Source organism: Mesoplodon bidens, assembly GCF_964165515.1.
Source record: "Mesoplodon bidens genome assembly, contig: HAP1_SCAFFOLD_412, whole genome shotgun sequence".
NCBI classification, from domain to species: Eukaryota; Metazoa; Chordata; class Mammalia; order Artiodactyla; family Ziphiidae; genus Mesoplodon; species Mesoplodon bidens.
The window spans coordinates 3,939-30,885 of NW_027672600.1; the positions used below are offsets into that span (position 1 = coordinate 3,939).

The window sequence follows — 26,947 nt, forward strand, 5'->3', positions numbered from 1 at the left end:
AATCCCGCCTTTCCTAGCTTCCCCCGGACCACACAGCACCTTCCTACTGTTACAGAGAAAGAATATTCATGACGCACCTTAAAGATAATGAGGCAGGCTTCATTTAGAACCCGAGCGATTGGTGTAGGGACCAGGGTGATGGGATTTTACAAAGGATATGACTCAACTCTGGATGCCGTGTGGGCCAGTGGGGGTCACAGCCAAGGGGCAGGGACGGGGCATGGGTGGGACATTCCTGAGAGGGAACGTCAGGGCTTGGAGGGGTTCTGGCTGAACCCACCTACCAGTGGCGGGTGGGGATGAGAAACTGGATCAGATGTTGAGGCTGGAGGGTTCTTGTAGGGTGACTTACCAGGGTGCTTGCTGAAGTCGGCTTTTACAAGGAGGTGCACAGGTGGGCTTGAGAGGAGTGTCAGGACCCGGATTAAAGTTTGGTCAGGCAAAGAACCTTTGTCACTCCCCAGCCTTCAACTCACGAAGGACTGAAAATTCCTCTAACTTCCTTCCCCACTTGGAAGCCCTCTGGTACTGAAATTTATCTGACACCCTGTTTGCCAATGACCTTACATGTCAGAGTCCTCACATCAATACTGTTTTCCTCCCCTTAAGTGTTGGTGTTCACCCCAGTTTTGTCTTTGGGCCCTTTCTTTCCTTGCTGTACACACTCTTCACGGGCGAGCTCAGCCACCTGTTGGGTTTCAGCCTCCATCTGTAATCTAGTTTTTCCTAAATCTGCTCCGTCTGCAGGATGTCCCTCCCCTGAGCTCTGGACTTCTGTGTTTAACTGAGTATGCGACAGTTTCCCCTAGACATCAGTTCAGACATAACTCAAATGGACATTTTCTGAAATTGAACTTATTTTCTGATAGCAGTCCTTCCTTTGGAATTTCACAGATAGTTCAGGAATCTTGGCCTGTCACTGGAGATCCTTCCATCCTTTTCTTTGCTACCCATTTTCTATAGGGTTACAGAACTTATATTAATTCCAAGTGTCTCTTCCTTTCTTATGGCTTTTATTTGGAAATAGAATAAATAGGTAAATAACATAAAATATCAATAAGAAAAATAAGTAAAAGAAATAAATGGAGAAATCATACCTGGGGAAATACCTTTTAACAATTTTATATTTGAACTATTACTTATGTTATCCACAACTGTTAAGAAAAATTAATGAGTTGAAGAAAACTCTTATCAAATAGAATATATATAAGTGGAAAAAATCCCAATAATGTTTGCATTCAGTGCTGTCAATCACTTGACAATAAACTAATTTTGAATGGAGTACTTTTATTATTTTCTTTTTTTTTTCTTTGTACTGGAGTATATTTGATTTACAATGGTGTGTTAATTTTTTCTGTACAGCATAGTGACCCGGTTATACATATACATATGTATTCTTCTGTATATTCTTTTCCATTCTGGTTTATCCCAGGACGTTGAATAGTGTTCCCTGTGCTATACCGTGGGACTCTGTTGTTTATCCACGAATGTGGTACTTTTATAGAAGACAAGCTCTCCAGCGTGTTTTTGTTGGTTTTGCTTGTTTTTCAGCAGGCCTCTCTCTGCAGCTGCCCGGATCCCATCGTGAACGGCCACATCAGCGGCGATGGCTTCAGTTACAGGGACACCGTGGTTTATCAGTGCCACCCTGGTTTCCGGCTCGTGGGGACTTCCATCCGGATATGCTTGCAAGACCCCAAGTGGTCCAGACACACCCCAGTCTGTGTCCGTAAGTACAGCCTGTGAACTAAGTCAGCGGGTGCTTCCCTTCGTGGTGTTTTCTTTTGTCATTAGGTAATAACACAGACCCGTTTAAGCTCAGAGAAAGGATGGAGAGCTGTCAGAAGAGAGAGAACATGGGCGCTCCTCCCCTTCCGTCTCTGGTCTTCCTCCCATTCCATGTCCTTCCGACGCCTCCTGCAGGCTCCCTCCACATTTAATTTGCTCACCAACTCATCTCAGATGGGTCCCAGGATGAGGGATGTCAGGCACGCATTCCCCCAACGTTATCCCAGGACGACAAGGTGGAAACAGCATCCGACCAGAGGAGGATAGAGGTGCTGGGTCTGAGTCTGCAGGTTGGCTGTGCAGGGGCCCCACGGTAGCCAGCCCCCCAATCTTCTGTGTTGTTTTGTGTTTTTGTCATTGCTTCATCAAGAGCACAGAGAGTTTGTACGCAATCCTTCCTTTAGTAAAGAGGTGAAATTGTATGTAACCATTGTCCTCAAACTTTATAACTTGAGAGACGAATGCTGACTCCTATTTTCTCTCTCTCTTTTTTTTTAAACATCTTTATTGGAGTATAATTGCTTTACAATGGTGTGTTAGTTTCTGCTTTATAACAAAGTGAATCAGCTATGCATATACATATATCCCCATATCCCCTCCCTCTTGTGTCTCCCTCCCTCCCACCCTTCCTATCCCACCCCTCTAGGTGGTCACAAAGCACCAAGCTGATCTCCCTGGGCTACGTGGCTGCTTCCCACTAGCTATTGGTTTTACATTTGGTAGCCTGTGTCCATGCCACTCTCTCCCTTTGTCCCAGCTTACCCTTCGCCCTCCCCGTGTCCTCAAGTCCATTCTCTAGTAGGTCTGCGTCTTTATTCCCATCCTGCCTGCAGGTTCTTTGTGACCTTTTTTCGTTTTGTTTTTTAGATTCCATATATATGTGTTAGTATACGGTATTTGTTTTTCTCTTTCTGACTTACTTCACTCTGTGTGACAGACTCTGGGTCCATCCACCTCACTATAGATAACTCAGTTTCGTTTCATTTTATGGCTGAGTACTATTCCATTGTATATATGTGCCACATCTTCTTTATCCATTCATCTGTTGATGGACACTTAGGTTGCTTCCACGTCCTGGCTATTGTAAAAAGAGCTGCAGTGAACATTGTGGTACATGACTCTTTTGAATTATGGTTTTCTCAGGGTATATGCCCAGTAGTGGGATTGCGGGGTCATATGGTAGTTCTGTTTTTAGTTTTTTAAGGAACCTCCACACCGTTCTGCACAGTGGCTGTATCAATTTACATTCCCACCAACAGTGCAAGAGGGTTGCCTTTTTTCCACACCCTCTCCAGCATTTAGTTTTTGTAGATTTTTTGATGATGGCCATTATGACTGGTGTGAGATGATATCTCATTGTAGTTTTGATTTGCATTTCTCTACTGATTAATGATGTTAAGCATCCTTTCATGTGTTTGTTGGCAATCTGTATATCTTTTTTGGAGAAATGTCTGTTTAGGTCTTCTGCCCATTTTTGGATTGAGTTTTTTGTTTTTTTGATATTGAGCTGCCTGAGCTGCTTGTACATTTTGGACATTAATCCTTTGTCAGTTGCTTCATTTGCAAATATTGTCTCCCAGAGAAATGGAAATAAAAAGAAAAATAAACAAGTGGGACCTAATGAAACTTAAAAGCTTTTGCACAGCAAAGGAAACCATAAACAAGACGAAAAGACAACCCTAAGAATGGAAGAAAATATTTGCAAATGAAGCAACTGACAAAGGATTAATCTCCAGAATTTGTAAGCAGCCCATGCAGCTTAATATCATAGTAGTCTCTTATGATTTTTTGTATTTCTGTGGTTATTAGTTATGTCTGCTAACTCTTTTATTAGTTTAATTATTTGTGATATTTCTGATTTTAATTATTTTAAGTGTTTTTTTTCTTGGTGAGCCTGGCTAAAGGTTTGTCAGTTTTGTTTATCTTTTCAAAGAACTTGCTTTCAGTTTCATTGATAATTTCTACTGTCTTTTTAGCTTCTATTTCATTTATTTCTGCTCTCATCTTCATTATTTCCTCCTTGGGCTAACTTTAGGTTTCATTTGTTCTTCTTTTTCTAATTCCTTGCGGTTCAAATTTAGGTTGTGTATTTGAAGTTTTTCTTATATCTTGTAGTAGGAATTATCACTAAAAACATTGCTCTTAGAACTGCTGTGTAGCATTCCAGAAGTTTGATGTGTGTATTTGATGTGTACACGTATAGGAGTGTAATTTTCTTTTCCTTGTCGTGTCCTTGTCAGGTTTTGGTAACAGGGTAATGCTGGCATGATAAGTTAGGAAGCATCCCTCATCTTCAACTTTTTCAGCAAGTTTGAGAAAGACAGGTATTAAATCTTCTTTGACTGTTCGGTAAAACTGACCAGCGAAGCCTGCTGGTCCTGAACTTTTTTTGGTGGGAAGTGTTGGATTACTGATTCAGTGACCTTACTAGTTATTGGTATGTTCAGTTTTCTATTTCTTCATAATTCAGTCCTGCCTTGTATGTTTCTAGGATGCATCCATTTCTTTTGTGTTGTTCAATTTGCTGGCATATAATTGTTTATAGCAGCCTCTCATAATGCTTTGTTTTTCCATGGTGTCAGTTATAACGTCTCCACTTTTATTTCTGATTTTATTTATTTAAGCCCTATCCTTTTCTTGATGAGTCTAGCTGAACTTTTGTCAATTTGTCTATCTTTTAAAAGAAAAAAAGCCTCTTAATTTCATTCATCTCTTCTTCATCTATTGTCTCTCGAGTCTTTGTTACATTTATTTCCATCCCGATCTTTGTTATTTCTTTCCTAATAGTACCTTTGGGCTTCACTTGTTCTTCTTTTTCTGTTTTCTTCCTGTGTAAACTTAGTTTGTTTCTTGAGGTAGGCATTTTATCACCAAGAACCTACCTCTTAAAACTGCTTTTGCTGCATTCCATAAATCTGTTATGTTGTATTCTCATTTTCTGGAGGTTGTTTTTCTTTAAATTTCTCTTTTGATTTCTTCATTGACCCATGGACAGTTCACTACATGTTGATTGATCTCACACATCTGTGAACTTTCCAGTTTTGTTTCATAATTGATCTTTACTTTTACACGTGTTGCCGAATACACTTGAATCTTCCTTTACTTATTAAGTCTTGTTTTGTAGCCTAAAAAATAATTTCTTCTCCATAATGTTCCATGTGCTCTTCAGAAAAATGTATGATTCTGCTGATTTTTTGTTTGATGGAATATTCTGTATATATCTGATAAATCTATGTGATCTCACATGTTCTTTAAGGCCTACGTTTTCTTACTGATTTTCTGTCTGGATGATCTGTATGGTTGATGTAAGTGGAGTATTAGAATCTGCTACTATTATTGTATTAATGTCTATTTCTCCCATTTGGACTGTTAATATTTGCTTATATACTTAGATAGTTCTGTGCTGGGTGCATAAATGTTTACATATGTTATATCCTCTTACTGGATTGACCCCTTTATCATTATGTAATCTCCTTCTTTGTCTCTTAGTACAGTCTTTGTTCATAAACTCTATTTTGCCTGATATATATATATATATTATATATATATATATATATATATATATATATACATACATATATATATATATACACACAATCATTTTGATTTGTAAATGGGTCTTTTGTTATAAAGGCAAGATTAATCAGTCCCCACTGTTCAACAATTATTTATTATATGTGCAGGGCTCTACTCTCGGCAGTAGGCTTACTACAGTAGGAGAAAAATATTCTAGAAAATTATGAAGTAGAAGAAGGCAGAAGGAAGAAGAAATATATACTTCCAACCCATATCAACCCATGACAGTTGATATTTTGTTTTATTTGATTTTTATCTTTTATTCTCTAGATACTAGAATTGCATTTATTTTTTGCCTGGAAGAGGGCCTAGGATGAGGGAATCAGATTTATTCCAAGGAAATCCAGTAGATTTCTATGAGCTCTGCCTTTGAACCCATCTGTGGGATTCCCATCCACCTGTCTATTTACCTACCTGTCCACCCACTCATCCTCCCATCCGTCCATCTTATCTCTTTATCCACACATTTGTTCCATCACACATGCAACTTCTAGTGTGGATCACTCGCACTGTTCAGGATTCTAGAGGTACAGTGTGAAATAAAACAAAAACAGTTACCTTGGAACTTGTGACATAGGTGTGCTTTTAGAACTGATAGTCATTGATCTGTTTTGGCGGAATATATAGCTGAATTTCTTGTTAGGAAAATATACTTGGCATCTTTGAAATCCACCAGTGGACTGTTTTTGTACCTACAGGATTCTACTTCAGGAAAAAAGAAACTGTCTCCTGATGCAGCTGGAAGAAGCCATCTGCCTAATGTCCTATCTCCAGTCCGAGTTACAAAGGTAGGTAACATGATTATCATGTTATAACATAGTGGCCGTGAACTTCACGATTCATTTAGCCTGGCTTTCTCTCCCAGAACTTAGAACCTGCAGTGGTTGTAAGTACAGGACAGGAAAGTGAAGACAGGATATTTTTAAGATGAGCTGCTTATATGTGACCCAAGGAATATGAGGAGAACCAAGTGTGACTTCAGAATAATGAATCTTAAGTCAGATTTATCGAAGGATTTTGTAACTCACAGCATCAGGAGTGTATATGTCCATCTACATAGATGCACACGTACACTTTTAATTATTTCTCTTTAAGATACTCATTTTAATTAGGCATGAATATCTTTAAAATCCGAGTTGGATGCCCAGTAAGAGCTCCAGTTCTCAAGCACTTACCGTATCGCGAAGTGTAGTGTTAAGGGCTTTCTGTGTATTATTTTCTCAGTTCTCCCCCTCACAGCGCCTTGAGGCAGGAACCGCTCTCATCCCAGCGCCGGGTGAGAAGGTGGGAGGCTCGGAAAGGGCAAAGCCCTTGACCAAATCAGCTGCATACAGCTAGTCTTGAGTGTGAGCTGGAACTTGAGCTCGAGCAAGAGCCCTTGACGTTAACTACTGCTCTCGACTGACATTCAAAGAAACAAAGGAAATATTTACGAAGGGGCGGGGGTGGGGGTGGGGGTCTTAAAACGCTCAGAGGTGTTGAAGAGGCGCCGGGGTGAACGGGCCCGAGGCAGAGGTTTGCTCCTCGTGGAGCTCGGCTCGCGGTGGGGACGGGCGGGCTCCAGGCTGCTCTTGTCGTTTCAGCCTGTCCGCCAGCACCCTGACCGTCTCCTCGGGGAGCAGCCGCGGCTCCCTGGCCTCCAGCCGGGGCTCCCTGAGCTCCGTCAGCTTCACCGACATCTACGGCCTCCCGCAGTACGCGAGAAGCCCGACGCCGAGGGCGGCCCGCTCCTGCGCTTCGACCTCGTCCCCTTCGACTCCCTGGGCCGGGACGTCCCCTTGGCGGACGCCCCGGGCCCCGCAGACCTCCACAAACAGAGGCGCTCCCTGGACACGCCACAGTCCCTGGCGTCCCTGTCCTCGCGCTCCTCGCTGTCCTCGCTGTACCCACCCAGCTCGCCCTTGGACACGCCCTTCCTCCCGGCCTCGCGAGACTCGCCCCTGGCCCAGCTCGGGGACGCCTTCGAGGTGGCGGGCCTGGGCCCCCCTGGACAGGCTGCGTGCTCAGGCCTCCGCCGTGGGGGACGAGGACCCGCCGGGCGCGGCGTCCCTGCCGCCGCACGGGTGCCCCAGGAACGGGGAAGGACCTCGCGAGCGAGGACCCCAAGCCGCTACCGCTCCCATGGCTGCAAGTACGTACTGATGGGTCCGGTGGGTGCCCCGGGGCCGGGGAGGAAAGGTCTCGAGCTCAGCTGGCTCTGCTGTGGCCTAGTGAGCCCTCAGCTTAGGACCCTCCAGGGCAAGAGGAGGCCCGCACGCACGCACGCACGCTCGCCCGCCCGCCCGCTCCCTTGCTCGTTCCGCGTGCTTTTGCCCTGGGTCCTTGAAATGTCATGGAAAGTAGTCTTTCCCAGCCATTTGGCTTGTTTTCAGAATATACTTAATTGTCGAAAATGAGACAGTTCCTCCGCATTCGGAGGCTGCTAAAGAAGTACTTGGGCCTTAACGAACTCTCCAGGGCGTGTGCCCACATGCAACGTTCTGTGTGTTCCCGCCTCAGACCAGCACTGGCACTGCTGTCTGGCTGTGGCCCGGCAGAAATCTCTACTAACGTTGGCCCTGTGACTTCATCTCTTCATCCTTTGTTCCTGGAATTTTCAAAGACTTAATTCTGTCAAACAGGAAATGACAGTATTTTGGATGATTTCAGAAGTTGTCGCAGTAAGCATTAGTCATTTCTACCAAATTACTTTCTCTGGTGCTCTTCAAATCCTTGCCTACTCAACTCTAACTGCATATCCTTGGGCACACCCTTAGACCTGGTTGACTCTCGGCTTCATTGCTCTTCAACAAATACACCATTTTGTTACCCATGGGTTATAGACACAGTCCTAGTTTCTCTCAGCATTTACATATCTATTGACCAGCTATGTTCTGAATCAGTCCCTTGGCTAATTGGCACCTCCGTTGTTTTCCTATCTTTTTTGTTTGCAAATGCTGCTCATACATTATTTCAACATCCCAATATAAATTATTTCCATAGTTCATATGCATATGTAAGCTGTATTTACTTTGTTCTTTTTTATACACATATTCTCTTGTTCATCTTCACTTATTGTCTAACTTTACTCTTTCCTTTTCCCTTTGCAAACTTTCCTTAAAACGTTTCCATTTTCACTTATTGTCTAGCCTTTACTCTTCTTTTCCCTGTGCAAACTTTTCTTTTCCCTATGCAAACAGTCCGAAATATAGAAGTATCAGTCCAGTTATACACAAAGTCAGCAAAAGATTTAAGGACCCCTTTCGGTCCACGGGAGAGACTGGGTGGGAAGGAGAAGAGCTGACTTAATTTCTTTATTTTTCATCCACCACTTGGTGGTGGATGTTATAGCGCTTCAAGCTTCTTAGACTGGGAGGTCTTTGCTGTCGGTACGGTCAGATACTGCCACCTGGTGGTGCGTTCACATATGAGTAGAATTGGGCCCTTACAAACTAGAGGTACTTGACTCAGTGAATGGGTCCTGATAGGTGCTTGCGCAGGGCTGGGTGAGCAGCTTCAGGCATGGACGCAGGGTGACTCCTTGCCTCCCTTGATGCTTGTGGGAATGCCTGAGCTTAGAGTCATCGCAGCTTCATAAAATTGGCAAGGATCGCAGTACTCATTACAATAACCCCACCCCTCATTTATGACGCCCGAGGTCATGTAGTTCCCTCCACTCTCCAGTCTAAGAACAGTACAGTCTAAGTTTGACTCAAGCAAGCTTTAGTGAGAAAAATTTTAGTAACATAAAATTCAGAGTTGCCCATTGTGTTTTAAATCAGTCTGAGGGGACAGAGGTGGGGCAGGGGAGTGGGGAAATAAACTGTCATCGTTAACCGTTTTTACATGTTTACTACAGTTTTATGGTCCCCACACTTTAAAAGTCAAATGTGGCACGATTCTGAAATCTGTTTCTGTTTTCATTTCGCACTGGTGTTTGCTAATATAAGTCCATAAATATTTTGACTTTGTTCATCTGTTTATTGATGTTTTTATTACATTCATACCCTGTTTAACATTGTTGGCTTAAATTCTACAGTTTTTTCACTTTGTGCTTTTTTTTTTTTTTTAAATCTCTTTTCTCATGTGGCTCGACAGAAACGTTCACTGTAAGTGACCTTGGACTTCCGCTTCGCCTTGCTGGTCAGGCTGTGCCACATGCTTGTGCAGTGAATCAATGTATTTAGGATGGTCGGGGTGTGGTCAGGAAGGGCATAGCTCATGGCTGTGCTTTAATGTAGCTCAACAGTTGCTCTTATTATTGTTGTCGTTTGAATGGTATTCATCCTGGCTCTGAAAGTTGTGTAAGAACTTTTCTAAGAGCTTGACGTATTTTTTCCTTCTTGCGTTTTTTCCCCAGACTTTAGCGCTTTCATTATTTTAATAGGCCAGCTGGCAGCTTTGCCCACGATGTGATTTTCCTTATACTTTCCTCCCTTTTGTCAGGCAGCGTTGCTGTCCTTAGGTCTCAGTGTCTGTTTGTCTGTGTTTCATGATGGAAAGATCAGAGGTTTATAAAATGAATGTGTGGAAGCTTGTTTATTCCTTACCTCACTGGCGTTGCTCCCCACTTTCCGTCTCGTTGCCTAGAAGCCCAAGTGCAGACGGTTGCGGTGTGTACTGTGGGGTGTGCCTTGTGCTTTCTTCCTCAGCCAGGGCAAACGCTGAACGTACCTCCTTCTGTCAACTCCTGCATCCAGTTGCTCCGTGAATGTGCTAAGCCCAGGATCACTGAGGATTGATTCCCCCATTTCCTTTCTCTCTTCATCCACTTTCACTGCAATGAGAGAGAAATTTTGTCAGTTACACCATTGGGTTGCCTGGAAGTTAACTGGATCATTGTGCAGTGTTACTTCCTTAAAGGCACGTAAGGCCGAGTGTCAGGGCTGGGAATGGAAGTAGTGAGCCGATGTGTTTGCTGGCGTTCCATGCAGCAAACTGAGCGGTTCTATCTGCAGTTTAGAGCTGGAGGGAGGCTCTGGGTCCTTCCGTGGGGCCGGGGTGACGAGCAGAGCTGGACCTGGGAGTCGTCATCTACGATCTGAGAGTCGGTGCCTCCGGCCACCCTAGGAAGAAGCCAGCTTCTGCCGCTGACTGAGCCGGAGCCAGTGGCCCCAACGCTGGGCGCTGCAGACCTTTGAAAGGTCGGCTTTTGTCTGCAGTTAACATTGTGAGACCAAAGGCCACAGCCCTGTCTCTTTTTGTTGTTGTTGTTGTTGTTGTTACGCGGGCCTCTCACTGTTGTGGCCTCTCCCCTTGCGGAGCACAGGCTCCGGACGCACAGGCTCAGCGGCCATGGCTCACGGGCCCAGCCGCTCCGCGGCATGTGGGATCTTCCCAGACTGGGGCACGAACTTGTGTCCCCTGCATCGGCAGGCGGACTCTCAACCACTGCGCCACCAGGGAAGCCCGCCCTGTCTGTTTTGTACCCCGATGAATATATCTGGGTTTAATTGTTGCTGTGAATAATAATTTGGCTGAAAAGAGAGATGGTTGGGGACTTCCCTGGTGGCGCAGTGGTTAAGGATCCGCCTTCCAATGCAGGGGACACGGGTTCGAGTCCTGGTCCAGGAAGATGCCACGTGCCACGGAGCAACTAAGCCCGTGTGCCACAACTACTGAGCCTGCACTCTAGAGCCCGCGAGCCACAACTACTGAGCCCAGAGCTGCAACTACTGAAGCCTGCACGCTCTAGGGCCTGTGTGCCACAACTACTGAGCCCATGCGCTGTAACTGTTGAAGCCCGCATGCCTAGAGCCCATGCTCCGCAACAAGAGAAGCCACCGCCCTGAGAAGCCCGTGCACTGGAATGAAGAGTAACCCCCGCTCGCCACAACTAGAGAAGGCCCAGTGCAGCAACGAAGACCCAACGCAGGCAAAAGAAAAAAAAAAAAAGAAAAGAGATGGTTATTGGTGTCAGGGGTGCACAGATGTCTAGATTTTTAGTTTCTAGAGCTTAGATGGCCAGAGAACAGAGAGAGACAAGAGGGACCTGCATTATTAACAAGAGGCATCATGATGCTTGAGTGAGGCTCACTTCGGGGCTTTACGGTTTAAGCCTGTGTTCTGACCGTGTGTGCCTCTCTCAGAAGTGTTGAGGTTCCTGTGTCCGTCATCACATTTTGCAGTGGGAGACGGCATGCCTGTTTCTGTTGCTTTTGTTAAAAGAAACTTGTTGCTGTGAGGGAAGGAATAGAAAGAGTTGATGAAATGGTAAAAGGGAAAGTGTCAGTGGTTGTCTTTGGCTCTTGGTTAAAACCGATATGAGACAAAAATTAGCTGCCCAGTGAAGGTCCTTTCTAATCCCAGGAGACAGTTCTGGAAGCCAGTCTGGCCCCAGGGCTGCTGAGGAGGACGCTGGGGTTAGAGCGGCAGAGGGGTCACGGAGACGTTGGCAAAGGCCGAGTCTGGGTGCATCTGTGTCCTCTGACTTGAAAGTCCCTCCATTTTGTTGGAGGTTATTTGATGATTTTTAAAAACTCTGTTTTCTGATTATAAAGCAGTGTAGCCTGTGTTCCTTGTATAAAGTATGGAGAATACCAAGCAGCGTCAAGGAGGAAACACCCCCCTCCTGCTTCTCGGAGAGCGCGCTGCCATCCGCGTGCAGGCGAAATCTCTCTCCAGGTCTTCCCGTGTGACACTCTCTCAAAGGGCCACGCCAAGGGCCTTCCCGCCACCTTCTGACCTGTGCGCTCATTAAGGAGGTGAAGGGAGATTGATGATCATTTAAAGGGCTTTTAAAGAAGTAGCCAGAAGCCTGTTTGTTCCATTTTCCAATATAAGAAAAGACTGGAGCAGAGTGCATGTAAACACACATCTGCACACGTGCTGGCCTGTCTCTGCCACTTCGTGCCTTTGTCTCTGCTCTGCCCTGGGCTCCCGCACTGTTGCCTCCTGAGCCCGGCCGTGTCTCTCGTCTGCAGCAACGACCCCCCGAGAAGACAGCGCCCAGAGGCTGGAGCGGAGAGTGCGCTGCGTGTCCACCTGCCTGTCCGATTACTTGCTGGCCAGCGACAGCGGCGTGTTTGAACCTCCCACCGAAAGGTTAGAAGCTGACCTTCTGGCCTCCCTGGGCTGACTTCCCAGAAGGCACCCCTGCTGAGACCTGTCTGGCTTGACACCCTGTGTGTCTCCGGGGTGCAGCTCTTCTGGCTTCTCTCCATGTGGGAGGGGCCCTGAGCATCCCCACGGACCCCCTCTGGTCCCAGGTGGCGTCTGGGGACTGGCCTGGCTTCGGGCATCTAGGATGACTGCTTTCTCTCCGGCCCCGGGGGTTGGAAGGCGTGAGCCCAGTAGAGCCGGAAAAGGAGAACCAGTGTGCGAGGGAGACCTGCTTTTCTAGAAAGGACGTTCACTAGAAATGGATGTTCCCCCCGTCCCCTTTCCTGAGCTGGAGGAGTCACTTTGCAAGGACAAAACCCCTTGTGGGCTTTATTTTGTTTGAGACCTTTGATGTCATGTTTTCAGCTCAGATACCTGTATATGTTTCATTTATTGCCAACTTTTTTTTTTTTTTTTGGCTGCGCCGCTCAGCTTGCGGGATCTTAGTTCCCTGACCGGGGATCGCACCCGCGCCCCCTGCAGTGGAAGCACGGAGTTTTAACCACTGGACCACCAGGGAAGTCCCCCCTGCAAAGCTTTTAAGAGTGTATGTTTTTGAACTTTGTCGTGAATATCACGTGGTTTTGAGAGGTATTTTCTCAAAAAGGCCACTTTGTCAGCAGGTACCCTGGGAGGTGACGTCATGGATCCTGGGGACCTGCCGTGCCCTGTCACTTAAAGCATTTATTTATGTCGCAACTTAATAAAGCCCTTCTCAGTAAGAAGCACCCCTAGTGTGAGAGAGCTTCTGCCGAGCCCGAGGTAACCAGGCCCCCTCGGAGTAACACGGTGCCTTTCCGACTGTGTTCAGGAGTGAGGATGCTGACGAGCCTGTGCGTGGAGACGCTTGTGGTAACGAGGGGCCCCAGATCGATGTTGGATTTTTGTGAGTACAGAAGACTCCTTCCCTGTTGCTCATAAAGACGATGGGTAGATTGGGGCCCGCCTGGCGACTCACACCTCCACACACAGGCCAGGAGGGATGGAGGGACCCGCGTGATCTGGGTGCTGCTCCCTGGCCTGGGTACCCCCAGGCCCATCTCAGCGGTCTCAGGTGAAGGGACAGCGGTGGCGGGAAGGAGAGATGGGCAAGAGCGGCTCCACTGCTGTCCTCCAACACTGAGTCACGGCTGGGGACGCTCACCCCGTGGGCACAGTCAGGCCCTCAGGAAAGTTCCCGCCGGAGGTGGGGTAGCCAGGTGCTGTGCAACACTAAGCGTTTTGGTTTCTAGCTACAGTGTCTAGAAAGGCAGTAACCAGCAGTGTTCAGATGAACAAGGCAGGATGTTCACATCCCAGCAGCTTTCTTTTGCTCACTCTTGTCATCCTAGCGTTTCTCGGCACTCGTGACATTCGGGCTGGGTCATTCTGGGTTGGGGGCTGTCCTGAGCCCCATGGAGTGTTGAGCAGCAGCCTTGGCCTCCACCCACTACATGCAGTAGCCCCCCTCCACTCAGTGTGACAGTAAGGAAAGCCTCTAGACTTTGCACAGGTCCCCTGGGGTGGGGTGAGGACCGCTGCAGTAGTTCAAGCAGGATTTCTGCACCGTGGGGCATTTGCAGTCTGTGAATGTGCCTTTTAGTTTCTAGGCACGACAGTGCCAGCGAGTGTCTCCTCGCGAACGTTCTCCAACTGAAGAACTTTGCCGGGCTGGTGGTGAAGGAAGACTGCAAAATGTAAGGTCCCGTGCCGGTGGGGGCCGTGTCCTCCCCCCGGGCCGTCCTCCACACGGCACCACTGGCTGACCTGCTGCACGTGGCAGTTTGGGGAGGGAAAAGACTGTCGTGGAACCTGAATTTAGAATAAAACGCCAGGGAATGTCTGTCTGAAATCTAAAGGATTGTAAGTTTTAAGAAGAGGCTGGTTTATTATTTGAGGCAGGTGGAGTTATTGGAGCCAGGCTGGTTATGTGCCGTGGCCATGCTGACAAAATGCTGGGTGCCCATCATCGGCAGCGTTGGGGCTGAAAACGTCCATCCTGGTCACAAGGCTGGTGGCGACACAGCCACACTCAGCTCTTGCGATCTGATGAGTTGCCTGAAGAGGCCTCAGGCTGGGCTCAGGCATCCTTGTCCGAGCAGGGAGAAGGAAATCTGTATTGTCCCCAGTGGGGAGATGGGTGCCCGATGGGGATGTGAGGTCCCACTCACCCTGGCGGGTGAACCCACCTGTGATGGGTGTTCAGGCCCGACGGTGCCCTCCCTTTCCGTGAGTCGTCTTTGTAAACTGGTCTCCCGAAGGCCTTGGAAGCAGCCTGGTTTTCAGCGTCTGAGGGTTCGCCCTGATGCTGTACTTCACTCCACCGATGCTGGAGCTTCTCCTGGGTGCTGGCTTCCACGCTGGGGGTGGATAGGGCTGGGAGCCCAGCACGGCGGGTGCCTGGGTGGGCAAGCGCTCTGAGAGGCAAGGCGGGCAGAGCTTGGAGAGGGAGCCAAGGGGCTGTGCAGAGATCAGTGCAGATGTTTTGCCACAAAGATGGTGAAAGCAGAAAGTCTGTTTGACTCCCCCTGAAGTTATAATTGCTGATTTTTATGTTTTCTTTTTGCTAATTTTTTTCTTTTCTTTTCCTTTTTTTTTTTTTCTCTCCAAAGGTAGGTCCGTTCTTTGGACTTTGTTTTGGTTGAGAAAAGGACTTTTTCCAAAGGACTTTGCAGTTTTACCTATTCACATCCAAAGGGTAACATACAGGGGTGTTCGTGTATGTGGTCCATGCTTTTTTCTCCCTGTCTCGATTCCAGACACGTCTGCATCTGTTTGCCTTCGCTTGACCCCGACACACCAAACACATTCTGCTCTAAGGCTCTGGAATTGAAAGCCCCCTTGGCGTTTAATGAAGTTTTCAGAATCCCTGTGCATTCAAACATGGTGATGTTGAAGTCCCTTCAGTTATACATGTGCTCAGTGAATCCTCAGTTGCAGGGAGAACTGTTGGTATGGTACCCTCCTCCTCTCTTTCCTACCTTCCACCCCTCTCTCCCCCTCTCTTTTGTCAGTCTCTGCCTCAGTCTTTCTGTCCTCCTGTCTTCTCCCTCAATCCTGCTTTTCTTCCTGTCTCTCTTCCTCAGTTTCTGTCTGTTTTTCTGTTTGGTTACAGTTTGTTTCAGAGTAACATACAGATTAAAATCAGCAAGGGAGGAAACATATAGGCCAGAGTCTGGGTGAGATCCAATCCTGAAGTGTCCATTTCCTTCACTGTGAGTTACCTTTTGTTCTCTGTCCTTCTTCCCTTCCTAGCAGTTTCTATTAAAGTTGAATAAGCAACATGAGAGCCATCCTCCCTAGGATCCTCCAACACCACTTTAACACTACTTTCATTTTACCTTAGTCCTGTTAGTAAGAATGAAATACTTTCCTTTCTTTCTGCTTAAGATTAAAGGGTAACCTTGATGCCCATTGGTTGTTAAGGTGCAGTCATTCAGGGCCTGTTATGCCTTTTTTTTTTTTTTTTTTTAAACACCGCACAGGGCATTGGTCAGATTAACTTGGCTGATTACGATGGTTCGAGCGAGATGCAGCTGTGCTGGTACTCGGTGCAGGTGTTCACCGGCCCCGAGCCCCCCCCCCGGCGGGACGACGAGTGGCTGGGACCCAGCGACTCCTGGGACCCTGTGCCCGCCACCTCTCGGGAGTCAGTAGGTGGCCTGGCTTTAAGAGGGGCTTTTCCTGGGGCCATTGTTTCTAAGAAACGCGTGTAGACTTAGTCTTAAATAGAACACAGTGGCGACGAAGAAACAGGGTTTCAAGGGAAGTAATAAAAATGGACTATAGTGATGGATGTGGCCATTCATGGTAATATTCTTTAATGCAACATGTTCATGATGATGAGTGATGCGTTGGTTGCTTAAAATTTGAGTCCTCAGAGCCACATGGAAAGGCCAAGTTACTGTCTTGCTGCCAGCCCCGGGGGTGAGCTGCTTCCCGCTGGAGAGCAGCCGGGGACGGCCACCAGCCCGGCAGCAGGGATGCTCCCCATGGGCCGTGCAGGCGCCCGCTTTCCGCTTCTTAGCAGCGTCCCTTTGGTCCTGTAGGACGCGGTGACGGTGCTGTTGGCGAGAACCACGACCCAGCTGCAGGCGGTGGAGAGAGAGCTGGCCGAGGAGCGGGTGAAGCTGGAGTACACGGAGGAGGAGGTCGTGGAGATGGAGCGCAGGGCGGAGCAGGCCGAGGCTGTGTCCGAGAGGTGAGCGTGGCCAGCAGCCCCTCGGGCGAGAGGCCGCCGGGGTGTTTGTCAGACGCCACGCTGCGTGGAATGTGTGCGGCGGCTCTTCGGTACCTTTGCCCAGAAGTCGGGATCCTCACGGGGGATCGTATGCCAGTCTGCACGAGGGCAGTACACTGACCCCAGCTCTACGCGTAGGCTTTTCACCTTTCCTTCTGTTCCCCGAATTTCTCTTAAAGGGGGGGACTGTTGAGGGACTCCCTCGGCCCAGATTGAATACAATAGGGCCCTTTAAGTTTTGTTTTTTTCTTTATTAACTGCTTTATTGGGATATAATCTCCCTACCATACAGTTCACCCATTAAGTGGACAACTAAACGGGGTGGATTTTTACTCCTTCATGTGCCATCTTCAGGGCCGCGTGTGGCTCAGGGTATTTTGTGGTCCCTAACGTTTTGGACGCTTGTCAGTTTTCTCCGTTTCTGACATTAAGAGCAGTGAAGCATCCATTTGGCCCTTCTGTTCACCAGACCCTAGTTGTGCCCATCACCGTATCTCCAGTGAGGAGATCTTTGTTCCGAAACTATTTAGCACATAACAAATGCGGACATGCAGTCCCTCCCTTGGCATTTTCTAAAGTGGATTAAAGTGCATTACATCAGGAATAATTACTTTGGATTAGGCTGCCAATAATTGTGATTGTTCTACTTTATAACACTTTTATTTACAGTCATTGACCCAAATCAGAGTAAGCAGCCATGGGATACACTTTTGGTATTTCCCCCTCCCCCAACGTTTAAATTATGCCCTAATCACTTTTTTTTATTTTTTATTTTTTTATAAATTTATTTACTCGTTGTGGTGTGCGGGCTTCTCATTGCGGTGGCTTCTCTTGTTGCGGAGCACAGGCTCCAGATGCGCAGGCTCAGTAGTTGTGGCTCACGGGCCTAGTTGCTCTGCGGCATGTGGGACCTTCCCGGACCAGGGCTCGAACCCGTATCCCCTGCATCGGCAGGCAGATTCTCAACCACTGCGCCACCAGGGAAGCCCTGCCCTAATCACTTTTGTTAATACTTCACATTTCCATTCTTTGTGTGTATACATGTGGGATGTGCACCCAGCTTCTTTTTCCTTCTGAATCATTTGAAAACTAATCCAAGATCATGACACATTCCTCCTAAACAATTCAGTAGAAATCTAAGAGCAAGCACATTTTCTTACTTAACAGTAGAGTTATACTCAGAAAATATAACAATGACATGGAGTATAAAGTCCACGTACAAAATTCCTCCATTGTTCCGTTGTGCTTTGTTGACTGAAAAAAAAAAAAAAACACACTCTAAAAGCTGAGAATTCTGTTTTATTTGGCAGACTTTCTGAGGACTATAGCCTGGGAGACACCCTCTCAGGTACCTCTGAGAGACTGCTCCAAAGAGGTAAGGGAGGAGCCAGGATATATAGGGGTTTTGCAACAAAAACCATGTAGTTGGAACATTGAGAGATTATAGTTAATCAAAGGAAACCAGGCACCTCAAGTTAAGGAATTTATAACACCACTTTTCTCATCATAGAGACTTCAGAATTCAGTAGGCTAATAGCATGGTTGCTATCATTTAAGGTCTTTTGACTGAATTCTGTTAAGCCTTCGATGTGGGAAACTATATCTTCCAGACCTACTGAAGGCACAAAAATAGCTGCTAAGTAATCATACCCTTGAGATACAGATCTCTTGGCCCATTGGGCTCATACTGATGGCAAATTTGCTGGACTTATGTCTAAATTTTTACGTAAGTGGCCTTGAGCCCAAGGGAATCCTAAAGTACACCTTCCTAGCCATCCTGGTGGAAGCCAGGGCCGTATATTGGACCCACAAAGCCATTGAGTTCCATTACGTGCGATGCACTGTATTCTCGTCGCCTGACCCAGTCTGTTCCATACCTATCACTATCTTTAAGGGAAATGATATATTGCCATTTTTCATAATGTACTAGTGTCGTCAGGCTGATGATTTTTAGTGTGATTTAACTGTTCCCAACGTAAGGAGGTCTTTAAACTTAGATGACCATTTTCAGCCGTAAAAATCCATCCCGTAGCTGAGGGAGGGTCCCTCCTAATAATTAAAAAGTTACACCTTTTGATTGAAATTCAGTTCATTGTTCTGACTGAGCTTGACTGACCTCAATGGAAAACTCATATTTATGGCTAGTGTCAGAATAAGTATGCTTGATGGGCCAAGTGAGGGGGTCCCATCTAGTAATATCAGGAGTGGCCTGACAGAACTATAATTTCTTTCTTCTAAAATAAATTTCCTGAGGGCCATCCAATTAGACCCTTGGAGTGGAGAAACCCAGCAAGATAACCCAGAAGTACTGGATGCAGGTGATTGACCATAGTCCCAACATTTGGAGTGATTTCTCAAATTTGCACAGAATTGTGCCCATTATAGGAAAACATTTGGTTTGTGTGCAGAAGGCCAAGAAACCAAGAAGAAAATGTTGTAAATAACCGTATGGGTCAGGTCCAGCCTGTTGGGATAGCTGTCTATTTCTGATGTCACCTTCTCATCCTGGTGTTGGTGTTTCTTTCCTATTGGAGCATCACTTTAAGGTGAGTTTGAGGTCATCAGCCCTGTCTATAGACCAGTCTGGTGCAGGAGCCCTTTTTAGGTGGGAAACATGAATCCTAGAGTCAGTTCCCTTCAGTTTTGCTGCACATGAGTTAGTTAAAAGCACCTGATAAGGGACCTTGCATCTAGGGTGGAGGTAGTCTTTTAAATACTGCCTTTTCCAATGTACGTAATCTCCTGGTTGTAAGTCATGGGGCATCTGATCTTCGCTTGAGGATAGATTACTATGATATGCTTCAGAAACAAGCTTAGAATATCCTTTGAAAAATGCAGTTAAACCTATGCCATGATGTAATATGTCTCCTTTTAATAATATAAGTTAATATAGTCCATCATTCAATCTCATTGTTCTCCCTGTGATCATCTCAAAGAGAGAGAAGTGATGTTTGCCAAGAGGGGTGGATATGAGGTTGAGAACCAATGGAAGGGCCTTAGGCCAGGTGAGGAATAAGCATCCATAATTTTAGCCAGTTGTTTTTTAATTGTTCCATTTGTTCTTTCTACTAACCAGAAGACTAGGGATTATAAACACAATTAAGTGCTGCGTAGTTGGAAAAATCTTGCAAATTTTCTTAATAATTTGTCCAGTAAAATGAGTTCCTTTATCACTATGTATTTCTGAGGGGATTGTTCAAAGAGGTATCACCCTTTCTAAAATTGATTTCTCTACTTACTGCACTGTGGCCTTTCTGCACGGGAATGCCTTAACCCAATGTGAAAACATTCAAATTATAACAAGAATGTATTGATAACCTTCTGAGCGAGACATTTGTATAAAATCAACATACCAAATTTCAAAAAGACCTGCAGGTAATGGGAAATTTCTTTGAGAACTGTGTAAATGCTTCCCTGGGTTATATTTTGGACAGTTGCACATCTTGAGTAAACCTTCTGGGCTATTGTAAAATAGGCTTCGAAAAATATTGTTTACCTCGTAATACCACCTTATCTGGGTTCCAGTGAGTTAACTCATAAATATATTGTGAAATAGGATATTGAGCTCCAAACAGAAAGATAGGCTTTCCCTTTGGACCTGTCCACAGCTCTTTGTTAGTTGACTCTTCCTCCATTCTGTGTTTAGGTGTCTTTTTCCTTTTTCTGAAAGCTTTAACCATTTTCAGAAAACACCATTCCCTGAAACTTCAGCAGTATATCAGGAAGGTTACTGGGTGGCTGAAAGGGAAAGACAGTGGTTGGTTGGTTGGTGTCGTTTTTCAGAGCTGCTGTCTTGGGAGCATGATCGACTAGAGAGCTTCCTTTTGCTTCTGCAGTGTCAGCCTTTGAATGGCCCCATGCCTTAGTAACAGCAAGTGCACATGGCAACAGAAATGCCTCTAGTAATTCTGCTACTTGTTTCCCAGTTTTGGTAGGCTGTCCTGAGGATGTTAAAAATCCCACCTCTTTTTTTCCAAAAGCATACCAAAATCATGTGCCACCCCAAAAGTATAGTGGCTGTCTGTGTAAATGTTAGCAGATTTTCCTTTTGCCAAATGACAGGCAGGCTCTTGTTCGTGCTGTTAGTTCAGCCTGTTGGGCAGAAAAGACATTAGAAAGGGCCCATTTTCAAGGATACACAGTGGAGAAATGACAGCGTTACTAGCCTGGTCCATTCCATGAGGTCCTCTTAAATATGAACCATGAGTGCATAGTATAAAGTCAGGATTATCCTTTGGGCTTTCTTGACGGTCAATCCTAGAAGATAAAAAACTGTCAGTTAAAACAATGCAATCATACTTTTCATTATTGCCATTTGATACTTAAGATAAAATACTGTCAGTTAAAACAATGCAATCATACTTTTCATTACTGCTCTTTGATTCTTCTGGGAGCAAGGTCACTGGACTAAGTTCATTACACCTGTGGAGAATTATGTTTGGTGAGAGGAATACAGTCTCATGATTACAATCTCAAGTTAAATGGCTCGCTGAATAAGGTTGTGTGTGAAGAGAGTTTAGTAGAGTTTTCATGGAGTGGGGAACAAAGACGGTGAGAGGGTGACTCATGACTGTCTCCTATGTTGTCTGACAAACAACAGCTATTGCTGTGACAGCTCGGAGGCAAGGGGAAGGCCCTTAGCTACTGGATCTAGCTGCTGGCAGTAATATCCTATTGGTCATTAGTGACTGCCTTACAGTTGAGTTAATATTCCTAGTGTGTCACCCTTGTTTTTATGCACAAAGAGAAAAAAGGGAAAATCATAGTCTGGATGCCCCAAGGCTGGGGCCTTTGCCAGGAAGCCCTTTAGAGAAACTAAAGGCTTCGCAATGGTCTGTTCCCCAACCAAGAGGTTCAGGTTCGTATTGTGTAGGCAAATTATTTATGGTCGAGACACTAAAGAAAAATTTGGAATCCAGCTCCGTTGGTAGCCTGCAAGGCCTAGAAGTCCCCTTACTTGCCTTCTTGTTTTAGGAGCAGGGAAAGCCAAATTGCTTCTAGAGCAATTGAAACCCCTTCTTTAGATACCAAACATCCTAAGTATTTTACATTAGCCTCACAAAATTGTAATTACTCTTTGGGTGCTTTATGTCCCTTTGAGGCTAAGTTCTGAAAGAAGTACAGGGTGTCTTGCTGATTATCTATCAAGGGTTTGAACACAACAGCAAATAATCCACATATTGTATGAAAATTGACTTATGAGGAAAAGCTGGATCATGTTAAGTCCACTTTTTAAAAACATTATTATTATTTTTAACATCTTTTTTGGAGTATAATTGCTTTACATTGGTGTGTTAGTTTCTGCTGTATAACAAAGTGAGTCAGCTGTACATATACATATATCCCCATATCTCCTCCCTCTTACGTCTCCCTCCCACCCTCCCTATCCCACCCCTCTAGGTGGTCACAAAGCACTGAGCTGATCTCCCTGTGCTATGCGACTGCTTCCCATAGCTATCTGTTTTACATTTGGTAGTGTATGTATGTCCATACCACTCTCTCACTTCGTCCCAGCTTACCCTTCGCCCTCCCTGTGTCCTCAAGTCCATTCTCTACATCTGCATCTTTATTCCTGTCCTGCCCCTAGATTCTTCAGAACGAGTTTTTTTTTAATTCCATATATATATGTTAGCATATGGTATTTGTTTTTCTCTTTCTGACTTACTTCACTCTGCATGACAGATTCTAGGTTCATCCACCTCACTACAAATAACTCAAGTTTCGTATATTTTTATGGCTGAGTAATATTCCATTGTATATATGTGCCGCATCTTCTTTATACATTCATCTGTTGATGGACACTTAGGTTGCTTCCATGTCCTGGCTATTGTAAATAGAGCTGCAGTGAACATTATGGTACATGACTCTTTTTGAATTATGGTTTTCTCGGGGTATATGCCCAGTAGCGGGATGGCTGGGTTGTATGCTAGTTCTATTTTTAGTTTTTTAATGAATCTCCATACTGTTCTCCATATTGGGTGTATCAATTTACATTCCCACCAACAGTGCAAGAGAGTTCCCTTTTCTCCACACCCTCTCCAGCATTTATTGTTTGTAGACTTTTTGATGATGGCCATTCTGACCAGTGTGAGGTGATACCTCATTGTAGTTTTGATTTGCATTTCTCTAATGACTAGTGACATTGAGCATCCTTTCATGTGTTTGTTGGCAATCCATATATCTTCTTTGGAGAAATGTCTGTTTAGGTCTTCTACCCATTTTTTGGATTGGGCTGTTTGTTTTTTTGATATGGAGCTGCTTGTAAATTTTGGAGATTAATCCTTTGTCAGTTGCTTCATTTGCAAATATTTTCTCCCATTCTGAGGGTTGTCTTTTGGTCTTGTTTATGGTTTCCTTTGCTGTGCAAAAGCTTTTAAGTTTCATTAGGTCCCATTTGTTTGTTGTTTTTATTTCCAGTTCTCTAGGAGGTGGGTCAAAAAGGATCTTGCTGTGATTTATGTTATAGAGAGTTCTGCCTATGTTTTCCTCTAAGAGTTTGTCAGTGTCTGGTCTTACATTTAGGTCTTTAATCCATTTTGAGTTTATTTTTGTGTATGGTGTTAGGGAGTGTTCTAATTTCATTCTTTTACATGTAGCTGTCCAGTTTTCCCAACACCACTTAGTGAAGAGGCTGTCTTTTCTCCATTGTATATTCTTGCCTCTTTTAACAAAAATAAGGTGACTATATGTGTGTGGGTTTATCTTTGGGCTATCTTGTTCCATTGATCTGTATTTGTGTTTTTGTGCCAGAACCATACTGTCTTGATTACTGTAGCTTTGTAGTATAGTCTGAAGTCAGGGAGCCTGATGATTCCTCCAGCTCCGTTTTTCTTTCTCAAGATTGCTTTGGCTATTCGGTGTCTTTGGTTGTTCCATACAAACTGTGCAATTTTTTATGCTTGTTCTGTGAAAAATGCCCTTGGTAGTTTGACAGGGATTGCATTGAATCTGTAGCTTGCTTTAGGTAGTAGAGTCATTTTCGCAGTGTTGGTTCTTTCAATCCAAGAACATGGTATATCTCTCCATCTGTTTGTATCATCTTTAATTTCTTTCATCAGTGTCTTACAGTTTTCTGCATACACGTCTTTCATCTCCTTAGGTAGGTTTATTCCAAGGTATTTTATTCTTTCTGTTGCAGTGGTACATGGGAGTGTTTCCTTAAATTCTGTTTCAGATTTTGCATCATTAGTGTATAAGACTGCAAGAGATTTCTGTGCATTAATTGTGTATTGTACTACTTTACCATATTCACTGATTAGCTCCAGTAGTTTTCTTGTAACATCTGTAGGATTCTCTATGTATAGTATCATGTCATCTGCAAACAGTGACAGCTTAATGTCTTCTTTTCCTATTTGGATTCCATTTATTTATTTTTCTTCTCTGATTGCTGTGGCTAAAACTTCCAAAGTATGATGAATAATAATCGTGAGAGTGGACAACCTTGTCTTGTTCCTGATCTTACAGGAAATGGTTTCATTTTTTCACCATTGAGAACGATGTTGGCTGTGGGTTTGTCATATATGGTCTTTATTATGTTGAGGTAAGTTCCTCTATGCCTACTTCTGGAGTGTTTTTATCATAAATCGGTGTTTAATTTTGTGAAAAGCTTTTTCTGTATCTGTTGAGATGATCATATGGCTTTTCTCCTTCAATTTGTTAATATGGCTTATCACATTGATTGATTTGCGTATGTTGGGATAAACCCCAGTTGATCATGGTGTATGCTCCCTTTAATGGGCTGTTGGATGATCTTTGCTAGTATTTTTTTTTTTTTTCTTGCAATATTCATTCATTTACATTTTAGCCAGCAACAATTACGCAAACACTAACAATTTATATCAGGGGTCATACAGCATATAATACTTAAAAAGTTAGATAAATCTTACATTTAATAATTTCACAATTAAAATGGCTTTTTTATTCCCCCAAGTAGTAAACCATACACCAAAAGAAAAAAAAAAAGACCTTATCTTCAATTGTGAAGGTGATAAATATTTTTGAAAAGATTTACCACAAGAATCTGTTTTGTCCGCATCAAAAACAATGTACCTGAACTTTAAACAAAATTCACATTTTATTTAGGTTGAAATAAACTATACAAAATTGATTTTCTTCACCAAAAATAAGAGCAATATTTTCTATATTATTCCTAGATAAACCACAAAACACTTATTTTTGTAGGTTTTCTAGGTTTTGCTTGTAAATCAAGATGAGGCAGTAGATAGAGTCATGGAAAAAGACAGAAGAAAACAGACAAATCAGTTGTCAGTATCCATGGTCTCTGATCCTGTCTTGACCATGAAACAGAAGTGTTCAACATATACCTGTCAAAAAGCTTATGAAGATGTAGGCTCAATAAAGGAATGTAAACAGCAACAATCAGATGTGGAACAACAATGGCAGGCTCTTCCATTCAAACTTTAACTTGTTCCTTCAACTTCATTTGATAAAGGCAAAATCTACACTGAAATCCTTGTTTGGTGAGCTCACACGTTTCTCTTACAGTCTGATCATTTTAACGGTCCCTTACAGATTTTTAACAGCATACTTAAATTCCTACTATTCAAAGGTCAGTCATGAGCTTCATTGTAATGTTTTATATAATGTATTCCTTCCTCCCATACCTCCTCAAAATTTATTTCTTCCAAGAACTGATAACTAAGTACCTGACAATTGGATCCACAGTGACAAATGTTATATCTAAAATGACTTAATACAATTTCAAAGTGCCATTAGCAGAGATCACACAGAGTGTAACATGGTACTTTCAATGCTATCTTCTGGAAGAACAGTTAGGTCTCCAAAGCATGGGACTTCAAACGGGCCATTTAAACAGGCAGATTATCAATGACTAATGTACTCAATGGGAGGCCTACAGGTCAAGATATTCAGTGATTAAGTGGCCTACGTACACCTTACAACTTTTCTGTAAGATATTTTCAAATTTCCTACAGATTTTTTCAAATATCAAATATAAGAGAAAGCCTATTTTAAAAGTCTCTTAGGTATTTTCAATGGTTTCTGAATTATCTGTAGGAAGCTCTGACTTACTTGTATAGAGTTTGATATATGTATCCACCATTAAATCCAAATCGTGTTTTATATCAAAATTTATGTTAAGCAAAGCCAAGTTACTTGACCTTTGGTCTGTCAAAGTGTTCCTCAGGTATGCTTTGAGACGCTTTCGTCCATTTTCATAGCGTTCATTCTCAACCTTCATCACAGGAAGAATACACAGGACCTTCAGCAATGCATAAACATTAGGAAAAAACTTGATGTCTGGCAGATGAAGGGCTTCATAAATAGTGGATGGAAGTTCTATATCTTTCCCTCTGTGTTTCCACTTGATTCTCCAACAATGCAGCTCAGCAGAGAGTGTGTCAGGATTAGGTAAATCACTTCTGTACATGTCAGCATGATGCTCCTCTGATGTATTGAATTTAAGCTGTCCCATGACAGAGGGTACCAGAGATAAGCATTTAAGAGCTTTGAGGTGTTGTTCTGAGAATATATCTTTCAGTTCCTGAATAATGTGTTCCACTGTTGGAACACTTAGAGTTTCTTTATAGTAACTCTCAGAGGTTAGCTGAGATTCCAGGTTACTGTGCTGAGCTCTGCGAAATTTCCCTGGGAGTTTCATCTGAATATCAAGTTTGGCTGCCAAATTTGTGGCTTCCTCAAACCAAAATTCATGATAAACTTCGATATTTTCCATCACTTCATTTAGTGAATGCAGCACTGCAGTCAAGCTACTGGCTGCAAAGAAGACATCAGAAGTTTGCCCCTGAAGATTTTTCCCAAAGGCTCTTGTAAAAGATAGAACATTTTTAAGAACAACAATGGTAACGATGAAATCAAAATCTGTTACTGCACTACAGAGTACAAATGCTCGGCCAGCTATACAGTTATTCCATCTAACATTTGTGTCACTATTTATACCATCTAAACATAAAACAAGTGCTTGTAGGAGGTCCACTAAGATTTCAAAAGCATCATGCCTGCCTGTCCACTGAGAATGGCAAATTTCCTTCAGTTCTTTGCCCCTTTCTTCATTGTTCTGAAATAGGACAGAAATTACATTGTCAAGTTCTAAAAGCAGTTGTGGTGATCGATGGAAAAAAGAACAAACTTCCTCAATTGTTCCTAACGTGACAGATACCCCCATAACAGGCACTGATTTTGCCAACCACATATTTAAGGCACAGGAAGAGCAGAGTGTGTAGATAGCTTGGGGATATTTCTCTAAAAGTCTAGAAGCAACAACTTTCATTTTGGAAGAAAATC

The 26,947-nt window shown here is 44.2% G+C and overlaps 1 protein-coding gene across 1 annotated transcript in view; it reads left to right on the plus strand.

Annotated features, from left to right (window-relative positions):
* Positions 1 to 220: 220 nt before the first annotated feature.
* The window catches only part of LOC308609932 (protein WWC3-like), a gene marked incomplete at both ends in the record, with an annotated part of 51,179 nt that continues 24,452 nt past the window's right edge, over positions 221 to 26,947 (plus strand). The window contains 17 exon segments of the mRNA XM_081259208.1: positions 221 to 247; positions 1,552 to 1,729; positions 1,963 to 2,101; positions 6,063 to 6,152; positions 6,948 to 7,062; positions 7,065 to 7,346; positions 7,348 to 7,495; positions 12,267 to 12,387; positions 13,256 to 13,330; positions 14,034 to 14,120; positions 15,183 to 15,375; positions 15,909 to 16,076; positions 16,473 to 16,624; positions 17,018 to 17,162; positions 20,350 to 20,528; positions 25,785 to 25,829; positions 26,730 to 26,878. Of these exon segments, the coding sequence (XP_081115334.1) occupies positions 221 to 247; positions 1,552 to 1,729; positions 1,963 to 2,101; positions 6,063 to 6,152; positions 6,948 to 7,062; positions 7,065 to 7,346; positions 7,348 to 7,495; positions 12,267 to 12,387; positions 13,256 to 13,330; positions 14,034 to 14,120; positions 15,183 to 15,375; positions 15,909 to 16,076; positions 16,473 to 16,624; positions 17,018 to 17,162; positions 20,350 to 20,528; positions 25,785 to 25,829; positions 26,730 to 26,878 (2,293 nt within the window).